The following is a 15,804-nucleotide window of genomic DNA, read 5'->3' on the forward strand; positions in this document are numbered from 1 at the left end:
AATATAATCAAACATGTGGATATCAACATGCATCAGTATCAAAATAAAAATGGTACAATGCCTATAACTATTCATAGCCCCTTTTTAACTTATAAATAGGCGGATAATGTGCTTCAACACGCTCGAACTCATGTCTTCCTGCGTTGACAACAATACGCATGACAATCGAGCTAAGACTCAATCGGTAAATATTATTTTTATTTTATTTAGAATATTAATTTGATTTGATTTAATTTAATTTAGGTTTTTATTTTATTTCTTTTTCTATTCTTTTCAATTTCTAGAAGCTTTTATCATAGTGAGAGTTAAAATAGTAGGCTGCTATTATATTTGCTGCTCGCAAGTCAAAATATGGAAAAAGAACTTTCATAGGATCCACCTTTTGATTTTCTTTTTGCGTTAAAAAACATTAAATTTATTCAAACATTTCTCCTATCACGTGCTATTATAATATAAAGTTGTTAAGCAAATAGTTAGGAACTTTTGGAATTATTCATTTTCATTTTTAAAATTTTATTTTGATTCCATTAATCGGTTTATAAAGAAAATTATGTGTTTAACATTGGCAGAACATCCTTACAAGACTTTTTTTTTTATAAATTTTAAGATTTTTTAAAAAAATTAAAAGAAAATTTTAGCATTTTAGGGTTCGAGACTGTTGTTTGCCCTACCTTGACATCATTCTTATAGGCAAAGGCGAAGTTAGGGAGGTTGGTAAGGGCCCCGGCCCCCCTAAAATGAAAATTTATTATTTAGGCCCTTTAAAAAATTTTAAAATTTTAAAGTAGTAAAGGTAAAATTGCACTTTGGCCCCCCTAAAATTATAAAAATTCAATTTAATCATTTAAAAATTATAAAAATATAGACTATTAAAATTAAAATTTATTTGGCCCCCCTAAAAACTTGTTCTAGCTTCTCCTTTGCTTATAGGCATGATATTTACATATGATGAGACTCGAATATAAAACAATAAGATTTAAAGTTTCAACCTTATCATTTCAATTAAAGTATTATTGGGTGAACCACTTTTACATATATTTGGCATTACTTTTACGTATATTCTGTTTTGCACTAATTAAAAGATACAAGGCACACAAGACCGTGTCACCTGGCTGTGTGTCATACACGGCTGAGACACATGCCCGTGTGGACGAAATAGGCCATTTTTCTAGCCATATTTCTCACCAAATTTGTCTTCAACCTACATCAACACTTTTGCACATCATCAAGCCATATAAAACTACTTAAAGCAAGCCAAAATCAAGTCATAAACATAACATATCATCACATATATCCAAGAATCCATACTTACCAAATTAACCAAATACACATATAAACATATTTATACCTAATATACCAATCCAATCCAACCATCAATATGCTTATGAATTATCCATCATTCAACCATGCCAAGAACACATTAAACATGATAATGCCACATACATATACATCAAATTCAAGTCATTCAAATGGCTAATCACAACAAAACAATTGTATGCCATCATTGGCCAAATGAACCTATACATGCCATTATAACCAAAATAAATTTACTATATATACCGAAATGGGCTGATGGATAGTATGGTGTAGCTCCGACTAGCTTCCAACCTTAACAAGTTTTCAAGTTACTATAAAACAGGGGAAATAAAACAAAGTAAGCATTTAAGCTTAGTAAGTTCGTATAACATGGAATTTAACTTACCATTTATTTACATTTAAGGTAAGCAAACAAGATATATCCAAAGCAATTTGGCCAATAGCCTAAACACTTATCATCATCAACCATGTTAGTCATGTATTTCATATGAATATCAAGACTCATGAATGAGCTCAACAATAATCAAATTTCCATATATATATATACTTCTACATCATGTGTACATATAGCATTTACAAATCATATCCATGTATGTCAAGTATATATAGTTAATAATCCGTCTCGAATTCATATTGTCTCATATCAGAACTTTATCCGTTGAACCATTTAAAATATTGTTGGATACACGGGTAGTACACAAGAAGTGTAAAAATCTGTAATCTGATAATTCATATATAAGTATGCCCATACAAGCATGTAATCAGGAAGCTCTTCCGAGTCATGTAACGAGAAGCTCATGTGAACTATATAATGAGAAGCTCTTGCGAGCCAGTTATCGGGAAGCTCATATGAGCCATAAACGGGAAGCTCAAGAAAGCCATTAATCGGGAAGCTCATGAGAGCCATATAACGGGATGCTCATAAGAGCTAAATAACGGGACGCTCTTGCTAGCTGTGGTGTGTCCGCAACACATGCTACAACCACAACCAATTTGGGAACCCTTAATGATTTAGTACTTGTCTGATATGTGATCAATACTTATACATGACAATTATACATTTCACATACATATCATTCAATTTAAACATATAAATATACAATTTAGTTACATGAACTTACCTTGACAAGTATTCGTAGATTTATAAGCTACTAATCTGATACTTTTTTCCTTTCCTCGATCCAATTCCGTACTAGGTCTATCTGGATCTATACGAATGAATTTAGCTTAATTTAATAAAATTCACATTCAATTCAGTCCAATACACATCTTTGGCAAAATTATTATTTTTCCCATATACTTTTAATTAATTATGATTTTGTCCCTAGGCTCGAAAAATGAAATTCATACAATTTAATCCTTATTCCAAGCCTAAATGATTTTCATATATAACAATAGTAGCTCATGTATTTCATAAAATTTAGAATTTTTCTATGAATTTTCCATCTTTTCAATTTAGTCCCTAAATCATAATTTCATCAAAATTCTCTTTACAAAAGTTGATTATCTATCAACAACCTTTCATTTTCTACCACAAAACTTCATAATTAAACTAGAAAAACCCTAAAACTTTAATAGTGCAACATCCCTTACCCGTATCCAACGCCGGAATGGGGTATGAGGTGTTACCAAACTTAAAATTTCTTACACATGTAAAACCGGGTCATAAAATTTCATCATATTTAAAACTTTTCTAACAAATGCATTTTGTCTCTTATATGGGCTTATAAAGCCCAAAACATCCTTTAGGATGGTTCAGGACTAAACCGAGATCTTTGGAAACTTTTGGGAAAATTTAGAAATTTTTTGTCAAAATAGGGGGTCACATTTTAATCCATAAGAAATATGACATATATGACAAAATGACCAAGCCTACTATACAAGCCATAACCCAAAAATTAATGTATCTAGATATACCAAGTATTCCAATTGATAGTGTGAGCAAATCTCCAACGTCCACCGATCCCCAAGCAAACTTGGCGATACTACAAGGCAAAGGAAAAGAGAAGGGAAGTAAGCATAAATGCTTAGTAAGTTCATACGAAAATAATAAGAAATTAATAAACTTGTGTGGACAAATCCTCACAATAATTTCTTCAGATGATATAATCATTATATCACATGCTTACACCTTATTACTAATGTTCACATTAATCTGTCTACTTGAGTCATTGTCACTAAATTATTTATTTCTTGAGCTACAGATCTCAGAATGAAGAACTGTTAATTTTCCCTGAAACTAGACTCATATAATTTACTACCATAGAAATTTCAGAATTTTTGGTGTAGCCAATTGATACAGTTTATTCATTAAATTTACCCCTATTTTGCTGTCCAATAGTTCTGACACTTATTCACTACGAATCAATTTTCTCCTTGTAAAAAAATCATATGATGTTCTCGTTTGTTTCACTTGAAAATAGACTTATTAAGGATTTCAAGCATATAAATTATACTCCATAATTAATTTTGTACAATTTTTAATGATTTTTCAAAATTGGAATAGGGGATTCCAAAACTCATTCTAACCCTATCTCACTAAAATTCAAATATATCATAATTCACACTTCTTTTGCTTACTCTGTTTCTTTTATGGAAAAATAGACTCATTAAGCTTTAATTTCATATCTTATCCAGTCTTTAATTCAATTTCCACCATTTTTGGTGATTTTTCAAAGTTATACTAATGCTGCTGCCCACAACTGTTTTAATGTCAATTTCACTCATTCATTAATTCTTTGTGTTCACTTTCATTTATACACACTTACACCAAAACATATTATATTTTGGCACATAAAAATCAAGTGATCATAGACACATCTTACTCATTTGCATCCTTATCAATTATGCATCATAATCTGAGCACATTATTTATGAGTCTCGTATACATACCTGTGCCTAGTCATAATAATCACATATCCTACTCTTACTTATCTTGAGCATACTCCTTGAATTTCTTGTTGAACTACTTGTAATATTAAGGATGTTCGGAATATCTCATACACCTGGTAGGACGCCAATGCCATATCCCAGATATGGTCTTACATGGGATCACATATCGGTGCCGATGCCATGTCCTAGACATGGTCTTACACTGGCACTCATCTTGAGACGATGTCATGTCCTAGACATGGTCTTACACTGACTCTCCTCTGTCTGTGCCGATGCCATGTCTCAGACATGGTCTTACACTAACACTCATCGGTCTGTGTCGATGCCATGTCCCAGACATGGTCTTACACTAGCACACTCACTGCCATGATCCAACCATGGTCTTTTCTGTCAATTCATCACGAGTTGTAGTACGAATGTACTTGACCCTGCATTTCTCACGATTGATTCTTCAATCTAATCTCGTACTTGTATAAAGTTATGATTAGATAACAAATATATATAAAATAATACATCATCTCAATCCAAATTTAATAATCGATCACTATAAACTAACCATATGAGCTTACCTCAACGCGAATCGATCATTTTGATTGACATTTCCCCGTACTTAATCCAAATCTCAATTTCTTTGATCTAAAATGTCACATTCATCATTCATTGGATCCGCACAATTTGTGCTAAATAATTTGTCGAAGCTATAATGTCGTTGCACAATTAGTGTTCTCTCTTATTTAACCAAATTGATCTTGGTAACGCACACTTAGTGCCCGTTATTTGACATCGCCATTTTTGTTTTGTACACTTAGTGCCCGTTATTCAACATCGTCATTTTAGTTTCTCACACTTAGTGCCATTCGTATAGCCATAGCTATTCCATACTCGCACACTCAGTGCTAAATATTGGTAAATCACATCCACGTCTATTTTTGTTACCTGAACTTAAACACATTCAGCTACATATATATATTTGCATGTTTTCATTTTAGCATATATATAACTAATATTTATTTAGAATTTATATCATCTATTTGCTTATAAACTTGCTTCGGACAACGATAAACCGGAACGGAATGATTAATCGACAACTTTTGTTTTCCCCGGATCCAAGTCCGATTTCTTTAATTATTGATCTAAACATATTCAAATTAAACTCATTCAAACATAATTTCATTCAATTCAGTCAAAAACGCATAAATAAGTAAATTTCACTTTTGCCCTTGACATTTCACATTTTTCACAATTTAGTCCCTATTTCACAAAATACAAAATATTTCAAATTTGACCACACTATTGCTTAGCCGAATATTCCCTAGACTCATATAAGTTCATACATGTCATTTATTTCACATATTTAACACCTATTTTATAACCTTTACAAAAAGGTCCTTTTAGGTGTTTTCATGGTAACACCTTTCACAAAAGTTGTTTATTTAACAACTAAGACTCATTTTCTTCCATAAAAATGCAGCAACCAACATAAATGTTCACATGGAAAAACCCTAGACTTCCAACCATTTTGCAAAATAGTCCCATCATTAGCTAGCTCAAGCTACAAGGGTTCCAAAAGTACAACAATTATCAAAGAATGATCATCAAAACACTTACTTGTAAGGAGAAAAGTTTGCTAAAATTTTTAAGCTCTCAAACCCCTATTTTGCTGCTAATTTTTGGTGGTGAAGGTGGAGAAGAAAAGATAGTATCACTCTTTTCTTTATTTTACGATAAAAATCAATTTAGTCACCAAATTTTTACCTAACCAATTGACCAAATCTTTTCTTTGTCCCTATGGCTGGCCACCACCCTAAACAAGGCCTAATTGCACATTAGGGACCTCAAATTAATATTCTATAGCTTTTAGACACCTTTAGCTTGTAAAATAGAACTTTCACACTTTATGCGATTTAGTCCTTTTTTCAAATTAAGCACACAAACAGTAAAATTAAATCACGAAATTTTCACACATATTAATTCACAAATTATAAACACAGAAAATAATATTTTAAATTTTTTTTACTCGAATTTGTGGTTTCAAAACCACTATTCTGATTAGGATCGAAATCGGGCTGTTACAAATAGTTTTGCAAATCAATCCCCGAGATAGCTAGATTAAGCTATTACGATCTCGAAAACATAAAAACGAGACAAGAATACATACCTAATTAATCAAAAATAGCTTACTTGAACTCAACATCCATGGCTACGGTTTCCATGTATTTTGTTTTAGGAAAGATTATGAAAATGATTATATTTTAATTTTTTTTCATTTATCATCATTATTTTATCATCTTTCCAAAATTAACCTTAATAATTTCTTAATTTCCAATGAAGAATAATCATCCTTATCTACTAACTCCTCAAAATGGTCTGTTTTCCATATAAGGACCTCCAATTTTAAATTCCATAGCTATTTGATACCTTAAGATACTATAATTCAACTTTTGCACTTTGTGCAATTTGGTTCTTTTCATCAAATTAGACATGTAATCGGTAAAATTTCTTAATGAAATTTTTATACGATATTTCTATCATAATGTAGACCATAAAATTAATATTACAATAAATTTTCTTCTGACCTCAAATTTGTGGTCCCAAAACCACTGTTATGATTTCACTGAAAACGGGTTGTTACAACCCCCCACAATACAATAACTAAATAGAACTAGACAATAAAACTAGCAGTTAAAAAAATATAAATCTTAAACCCAACAAATAAACAAGGCTAGATTGTCGGAAGGTTTCCAGGTGTTTGTTCGATTACTTGAATGGTGAGAAAAAAGAGCTCAACGAAAGGAAATACATATTAAAAAATGGAGGTCATCTGATGAACGCAAAAGAAGATCGGAGACAAGGAAAGTCGAGGCTCAAGGATGGATTTTGAGGTTTTCAAAGAGTTTTTTGAGAAAACAAACTGGAGAACTTGAAAGAAGGGAAAGAAGACAATATTCTAGAGCAAGACGGCTTGAACGGCGTTGGGCAATAGCGATGGTGAATGGAGACAGCAATGATGATGGTGAACAATAGAAATAAAAATAATGGGGAAGAAGGAACTGTGGAAATTGGAAATTAATAATTTTAATACTTTTATATTTCAAAAAAATAATATAATAATTTTAATAATTTTATATTTCAAAAAGATAATAAGTTTAAAATCACTTATTGACATGGCATATAAGACAAAATAGTGCCACATTAGCGTTTAATTACATTTGGACCACCACATCAACGGTTAATGTTAATCATTAGTCAACTAACAACCACATAGACCTGTCCATGGGCCGGGCGGCCCGGCCCGGCCCGATGGCCCTCCTGAAATATGGGAGGGTTCGGGTAAAAATATAGGCCCGAAATATGGGCTTGGGTAAAAAAACGACGTTTAAAAAATGGGCCGGGCTCGGGCTCAACTTTTTTGGCTCGGGCCTGGCCCAAATATAATAAATATATATTTTTTATTTTTATTTTTTATTTTTTAATTTTAAAATACTTTAAAAATATTTTTTTATTTTTTTATTTTTAAAATATTTTTTTGTGTTTATTAAAAATCGGGCCGGGCCGGGCCGGGCTCGGGCTTACTCTTTTTTTCTCGGGCCGGGCCTGGGCAAAATTTCAGGCCCATATTTCGGGCCGGGCCGGCCCGGGCCTAAGAGTCGGGCCGAAAATTTTTTCTGGGCCCGGCCCGGCCCGACCCATGGACAGCTCTACAACCACATCAGCATGTTCGTTAAGAATAGATCAATTTGGCAAAAAAATAAACATTAGGAGTTAAAGTGCTCCAAAAAAAAAGATAAAGGACCAAAGTGATCAAATAGCCAAATGTTAAGGGGCTATTTTGGTAATATGCCTTACCTTTAATATCTACTAGTATAGTTCACCCATGTTTTGCGCTGGTAGTGGCATATCTAGGGGGCTGGCAGGCCCCCCCCTAAAATGAAAAATTGTTTATTTAAGACCTTTAGAAATTTTAAAATTTTAAATTAGTAAAATTAAAATTACACTTTGACCCCTTAAAAATAATAAAAATTTGATTTAATCATTTAAAATTATAAATATATAGGCTATTAAAAATTAAAAATTAATTTCGGCCCCCTAAAAAAATTTTTTCGCTTCGCCCCTGCGCTCTAGGTTGATTATTTATGTGTATGTTTGAAGATTGAAGTATACTCTAAGGTTTTTAGAATCGAACCAGTGGCCAATTGGTTAGGCCATTAATTTGTATGGTTCAGTTAAATAAATCACTAAAAATAAAAACTAGTTCAATCTATTTTTAACCTGGTTCAACCGGTCAATACAAATTTGCAAGTTAATCGGTCTAATGCCTTTCTTCAAACTAATATCCAAGCAGGTTTCTAATCTAGCCGAACGGTTTGGTTCAAACAACCATGACTCTAAGTCTCTACACGTCATACATTTGAAATTTAGTCCTCTTACTTCTATTTTTCAAGAATTTAATACCTCTACTTTTTGGATTTAAAACCCTGCTTTCAAGTTATATACAATCATGTAACATTTTAATTGAAAAGTTAACAATATTAACTGTTTGAACTAATTAATAACATTATAAAAATATAGTGACCAAATTATGTTAGAAATTAAAATATAACGATTAAATCTCAAATTTAAACTCATTAGAAGGACCAAAAATGAAAATTAATCATTTTTATAAAATGAAAAAACATTAGCATGGCGAATGTATGCCACGTGTCAGTATGAGGAAGGCCAATTTGACTTTCCTTTTATATATACAAATAAGAATTTAATCCCTCTACTTTTTGGATTTAAAAATACTCTCTTAAATTCTATATAATCTCGTAATTTTTTAATTGAAAAGTTAACTATATTAACTATTTAACTAATTAATAACATCATAAAATATTAAACTAATTAATAACATTAAAAAAATATCAAATTATATTAGAAATTAAAATATAAAGATTAAATCTCAAATTCAACCATATTAGAAGGACCAAAATTAATAGTTAAGCATTTTTATAAAACGAAAAAAAAGAGAGCACAGTGAGTGTGTGCCATGTGTCGGCATGAGGAAGGTCAAAACATGATCCACCCATGCTTCGCGCTAGATTTGATTATTTGTTTCTATCAATTTATAAGCTAAAACTTTAAAGATTAAAATATACTCTAAACAACGTTTTCAAAACCTAACCGATAGATTGGTCAGGCCATAAGTTTGTATAGTTCAATTAATTAAATTATTAAAAGTTCATAAAAATATTTTAAAAAATAAAAATCTAGTTCAACCGGTCCGTACCAATTTACGGGTCAATTAATCTAATGCCTCTCTTCGAATCGATACTCTAGCTAGTTCCTGATCCAATAAGTCAGATCGACCGGTCTAGTCCAGTTGAAAAAACCATAACTCTAACTCTCTATACACTTCGTACAATTGGAATTTAGACATACATTTATTGTCAAAAGTTTAATCCCTCAACTTTTTAAATTTAAAAATCAATTTTCAAATCATATATAATCACGCAACATTTTAATTGAAAACTTGACAATATTAATTATTTAGACTGGTTAATAACATTATAAAAATATAGAGACCAAATTATGTTAGAAATTAATATAAAGATTAGATCATAAACTTAAGCATAATAGAGGGATCAAAATTAAAATTTAATCATTTTTATATAATGTAAATAAAATAAAATAAAACCCACCATAATGCAGCATGTGCCAATACAGGAAAGTTCAAAGGGACCTTTCTCTATATATAGATGTATAAGAATTTAATTCCTGTATTTATTAGATCTAAAAAATCGTTTTAAAATTATATATATTTATGTAACATTTTAATTGAAAATTTGACGATATTGATTATTTAAATTAATTATTAAAATATAAAAAATAAATCTTAAATTTCAACATATTAAAAGAGCCAAAAATGAAAAAGAAAGGAAAATGAGTATGGTGAGTGTGTGCCACATGTCAACTTGAGGAAGGAAAGACCTTTCTTTTATATATAGGTACAATAATTAAATCTTTGGACATTTTAGATTTAAAAATACACTTTTAAATTATATATAATCATGTAATATTTTAATTAAAAAGTTAACGCCATTAAATATTTAGCTAAGTAATAACATTATAAAAATATTAAATTAATTAATACCAAAGTATAATAAAAATTAAAATATAAAGACCAAATCTTAAATTTAAGCAAATTAGAAGAACCATAATTAAAATTTAAGCATTTTTATACTTTTTTCTTAAAGAAAAGGGAAGCATGATAGGTGTGTGCCATGTGTCAGGAAGGTCAGAGGAACTTAGATTAATCACTTATGTTTGACTAAAACTATGTTTTGCTCTTTTAAATCATTATATGATTATTAATATTATCAATTTGTGAATAAGAAAAATATTAGGTCAAATTATAGTGCTAGTCCTCTCTACTTTTTCTTTTTAAACAATTTAATTTTTTCTTTAACTTCCCTTTTTCTTTTCTTCTTTCTTTATTTTCCCACCTTTTTAAGCAAAAAAGTAAACCTCCTTAACAAGCTTAGGGACCTCCTCAAACAATCGAGCTTTAGGGTGTGCTTAGTTGAGTGAAAAGTGAAGGGTTGGGAGGAGGGAGAAGAGAATTAAGTAAAAGGAAAATAAATTTTAAGTATGTTTGGTTGGGAAGAAAAGTAAGAGGAAAAAAAATAAGAAGGATAACTATTTTTATCCCGATGTATAAAAATCAATCCTTTCAAATTGGAATTATTAGGATAGAGAAAATGAGAGAGATGTATATATTAGTTCAAAATTAATCATTTTTCAAATGTTTTATTTTATTTCCTTCTATTTTTCAACTATACTAATTATTGGGTGGAAAGAAAATATAATTTTCTTTTCATTTTTTCCTCTCCATCAAGCATATCTATGGAAAGAAGATTTATGTTTTCCATTCTTTTAATTTTCTACCCCTTCAATTTTCTATCTTTCCAATTTTATTTCCATTCTACCAAACAAAGCCTTAGTTCGAAAAATCTCAACATTTACGCAACAATAGATGTCTTAGATTTCTCCATAGAAGCAAGCTCCGCTTTGATGCGGAAACCCAACATCTAGCACACAAGAATTCAAGAAGTTGGAATTACAAATTAAAGAAAAAAGAATTGAAAGAGGATCAAATTGATAAGAGAATAAAGTTTTATGGCCATTGATTGTAATTTGGCCCAAAAATTTTACTTTTGGTTTGCGCATCTAACCGGGAGAGTTTCGGTAAGAGAAAAAAAGTTATTATTATTTTTTAATTTATAGGGGAATGGGCTAAAAACAATTCAAAAGAATACAATTAAATTAAAGGAATTAAATCAAAAGATAAATAATTTATTTTAGGCAATCCTTAATGAACTCTAGATTAAATGGTCAATGATTGATCTTTGTGCGTTGACTTGATTGTTAGGGTGTTTATCATTCCAAATGTGGTTTGAGTTTGAATCGTATGAGTTGCATTATTGTTGCTTTGTCCTTCTCTGGTAATTCACAAAATAACCCGGTAAATAATTGCACTCAAATTTGAATTTTTAGAAATATTGTGTCTAATATGATTGAGCAAGCTAAATTAATATAGGTATTTCTAAAGAAAATAATATAAAATTTTGCACTAACAATTTAATTTATGATGAAACTTTATTTAATCAATAAACAAAAAAAAATTAAACACTCTTAAAACTAATTAAATATTTAGTTTTACAAATTTTATATAATTGAATATCTAATTAAACGAAATAAATATTTAATATCTTAAATAAACTTGTAAGTAATATAAAACTCTAAAATTTAAGTCTAAAACATATCAATTGGTGGTTAAAAGGACTTTGAAAACCTTCGACTAAAAAACCTGTATTAACTCGTATAAAAATTTATGCTCGTGCAATCTTCATTAAATATAGAATATTATAATAGATCGAGTAAACATTATAATATTATAAAATATTCAATAAATTTATTTATCTTTATTTAAAAAATTATTTATCTATTTCCATAACTAAATTATATTCAACAAAAAAATTATTAGCACCCATACAAAAACTTTTTGCTATCTATTTTCACGTCATGCCCCATGCAAGTGAAAAAATTGAAGGACATAACTGTCAAAATGGATCTTAAATGAGGGTATTTTAGGGAAACAAAAGATGTTCGAAACTTTGTGGCTTATAAAACTGAAACGACAGTCTAACGCAAAAACCCTTATCAGCCGCTGGGGTTTTAGCTTCAAGTCTCTCTCTCTCTCTCTCTCTCTGTTTCCTCTAAGGTTCGATTCTTAGATCTTAAGTTTACTGAAGTCGTTTTCAGTTTTTTTTATCTACTAATTCATTTGTTGTGTGTTTCCTGGATTTTGATTCTTTCGTTTTGTTCGTGGTTACTGTTTCCTTTTTTTATTTTTATAATTTGATGTTTTAGGATCTTATTTGCATTTTTATTTTAATTTCGAAGATCTATATGATGTTTATTTTTTGAATTGTGATTTAATCCATTTGTTTGTGTTTCCTAGATTTTGAATCTTTCGTTTTGTTCGTTGTTACTGTTTCCTCTTCTTTTTTTTCTTTTTATAATTTGATGTTTTAGGATTTTATTTGCATTTTTATTTTAATTTCGAAGATCTATATGATGTTTATTTTTTATGATTTAATCCATTTGTTTGTATTTCCTGGATTTTGAATCTTTCGTTTTGTTCGTGGTTACTGTTTCCTTCTTTTTTTTAATTTGATGTTTTAGGATTTTATTTGCAATTTTATTTTAATTTCGAAGATCTATATGATGTTTATTTTTTGAATTATGTAGTTCCTTTTTTTTGCTTCAATTCGTTTGTGATTTGAATCTGTTATATTTTTGCTAGATTCATTGTAATGATAACAGTCGAAGATTTATTTAATAATTTTATGAGATTTTTTCTTTTTCTTTTAAGTTCGTTGTATTGACTTTTTTGTTTTATATGAAATTTTTATAAAGTAAATTTGTTATTAGATTTTGTTGAGATAATAATTTCTATTAGTTCAGTCATTAATCAAATCATTCCTTTTTTTGTGTGTGTGTACGTTAAACTGTGAGACTGGAATCATTGTATTGTTTGTTAGGTTTGATATAATTATATAAAATTAGTAGACTATTTAGAGTTTTTGTTTTTAATCTTTTTGTTTTTTCTTTTTTTTTTTTTGCATAAAATTACTAATAGTCAAAAGTGAATCTTGGAATCTATTATAATTGTTATATATGAAAGTAAAATCATTGTATTTCTTTTGGTATAGATATCGTTTGAATACTGCATCTTCTATTTTTTTTTCAATATTTCAAACATGAGTTGAAGTAATTAAAATGTTTGTTTGAAAGATAAATTGCATGGCTTTGCTATTACATGGAATTGCATATTAGCATTGATATTAGAATTTGAGTCTTTCGTTCAGTTGTAATTCCCCCATGTTGACGAGGCTAAAGTAAATATTAAGATCCCGTTTTAATCTGTTCTTTGTTTCTGTTTAATTTTGTTTAATAATGTTAATGCAGATCCTAGCTAACAGTGCATAATGGGTAAGGAGAAGGTTCACATCAACATTGTTGTTATAGGACATGTCGACTCTGGAAAGTCGACCACCACTGGTCACTTGATCTACAAGCTTGGTGGTATCGACAAGCGTGTGATCGAAAGGTTTGAGAAGGAAGCTGCTGAGATGAACAAGAGGTCATTCAAGTATGCTTGGGTGCTTGACAAGTTGAAAGCAGAACGTGAGCGTGGTATTACCATTGATATTGCCTTGTGGAAGTTTGAGACCACCAAATACTATTGCACTGTCATTGATGCTCCCGGACATCGTGACTTTATCAAAAACATGATCACTGGTACCTCTCAGGCTGACTGTGCTGTCCTTATCATTGACTCCACCACTGGAGGTTTCGAGGCTGGTATTTCAAAGGATGGGCAGACACGTGAACATGCTTTGCTTGCCTTTACTCTTGGTGTGAAGCAAATGATTTGTTGTTGCAACAAGGTAGAATTTCTTCTTCTTAATTAATACAGAGTTTTATTATTTGGTTTGTTTTTTTTTCTAATTGTTCTGTTCTATACAGATGGATGCCACAACTCCCAAATACTCAAAGGCAAGGTACGATGAAATCGTGAAGGAGGTTTCTTCATACTTGAAGAAGGTTGGTTACAACCCTGAGAAGATTCCATTCGTCCCTATCTCTGGTTTTGAGGGTGACAACATGATTGAGAGATCGACCAACCTTGATTGGTACAAGGGTCCAACTCTGCTCGAGGCTCTTGACCAGATCAATGAGCCCAAGCGACCCTCTGACAAGCCCCTTCGTCTCCCACTTCAGGATGTCTACAAGATTGGTGGTATTGGAACTGTCCCAGTGGGTCGTGTTGAAACTGGTATCCTCAAGCCAGGTATGGTTGTTACTTTCGGTCCTTCGGGATTAACCACTGAAGTTAAATCCGTTGAAATGCACCATGAGGCTCTTTCCGAGGCTCTTCCTGGTGACAATGTCGGTTTCAATGTTAAGAATGTTGCTGTCAAGGATCTCAAGCGAGGATTCGTTGCTTCTAACTCAAAGGATGATCCAGCGAAGGAGGCAGCCAACTTCACCTCCCAAGTCATCATCATGAACCATCCTGGCCAGATTGGAAACGGATATGCTCCTGTCCTTGATTGCCACACCTCCCACATTGCTGTCAAGTTTTCAGAAATCTTGACCAAAATCGATAGACGATCCGGTAAGGAGCTTGAAAAGGAGCCCAAGTTCTTGAAGAACGGCGATGCTGGATTGATTAAGATGGTTCCCACCAAGCCCATGGTTGTGGAAACCTTTTCCGAGTATCCCCCACTCGGTCGTTTCGCTGTGAGAGACATGAGGCAGACAGTTGCTGTCGGTGTCATCAAGAATGTGGAGAAGAAGGATCCAACTGGAGCCAAGGTAACCAAGTCCGCTGCCAAGAAGAAGTGAACCGAACAAATTTTGGGTGATTCAAAAAACCTCTATTGTAGTGACTACAATAGAACTTTAGTTGTGTCCTTAATCCGAACTATAGTTACATGTTTTGATGGTTATCGTTTTAAGTTGTCACCGTCTTCTGGAGGATCTTCTTCACAGAACTGGGTTCTTGATAGACGGTGGTGAGGCTTAAATGATGTCTTTTATGTGCTCTTATTTTCCATTATATCATTCTCGAAACTTTTTAGCTCATTTCCTGGATTCTTCTTGAATGGTTTAATCAATATTTTATATCATTTTAAATTGTTTTTCATTTGTATTATCTCCATGATCCTTTATGATTTTTATTAATCTTTTCTATCATTTCATCAGAAAAGTTTTTTTCTTCTCCGATTAAATTTTTTAATTTAATATCTTGTTTTTCAGGATTCGAAATTTCTTCTAATTGATTATTAGAACTTCCTCTTATATTAAACATAAATATATATTCATCGTTACTATCAGAATATGTTTCTGATATTAACTCATATAAAATTTCTTCAGGATTTGTTTCCTTTTGATAACATATTTCTAAATCTTGTTCTTCAAGACTTTTAATTCTTTTTCCAACTTCTTTTCTTTTGGTAGAAAAGTTTTTGATTATATAATCTATTT

The 15,804-nt window shown here is 31.0% G+C and overlaps 1 protein-coding gene across 1 annotated transcript; it reads left to right on the forward strand.

Moving 5' to 3' along the window:
• The first annotated feature begins 12,364 nt into the window (after positions 1–12,364).
• On the forward strand, positions 12,365–15,463 carry LOC107891174 (elongation factor 1-alpha). Its single transcript, XM_016815871.2, has 3 exons — positions 12,365–12,469; positions 13,720–14,201; positions 14,281–15,463. The coding sequence occupies exons 2-3, from the start codon at positions 13,740–13,742 to the stop codon at positions 15,160–15,162; spliced, it is 1,344 nt and encodes a 447-aa protein (XP_016671360.1). The 5' UTR covers positions 12,365–12,469; positions 13,720–13,739; the 3' UTR covers positions 15,163–15,463.
• The last annotated feature ends 341 nt before the right edge of the window (positions 15,464–15,804 follow it).

Source organism: Gossypium hirsutum, chromosome D06 (assembly GCF_007990345.1).
Source record: "Gossypium hirsutum isolate 1008001.06 chromosome D06, Gossypium_hirsutum_v2.1, whole genome shotgun sequence".
NCBI classification, from domain to species: Eukaryota; Viridiplantae; Streptophyta; class Magnoliopsida; order Malvales; family Malvaceae; genus Gossypium; species Gossypium hirsutum.

Coding starts and splice junctions, on each gene's coding strand:
- LOC107891174 (XM_016815871.2), top strand. CDS start 13,740: ATGGGTAAGGAGAAGGTTCACATCAACATTGTTGTTATAGGACATGTC. Junction 14,202..14,280: donor TGATTTGTTGTTGCAACAAG/GTAGAATTTCTT, acceptor TGTTCTATACAG/ATGGATGCCACAACTCCCAA.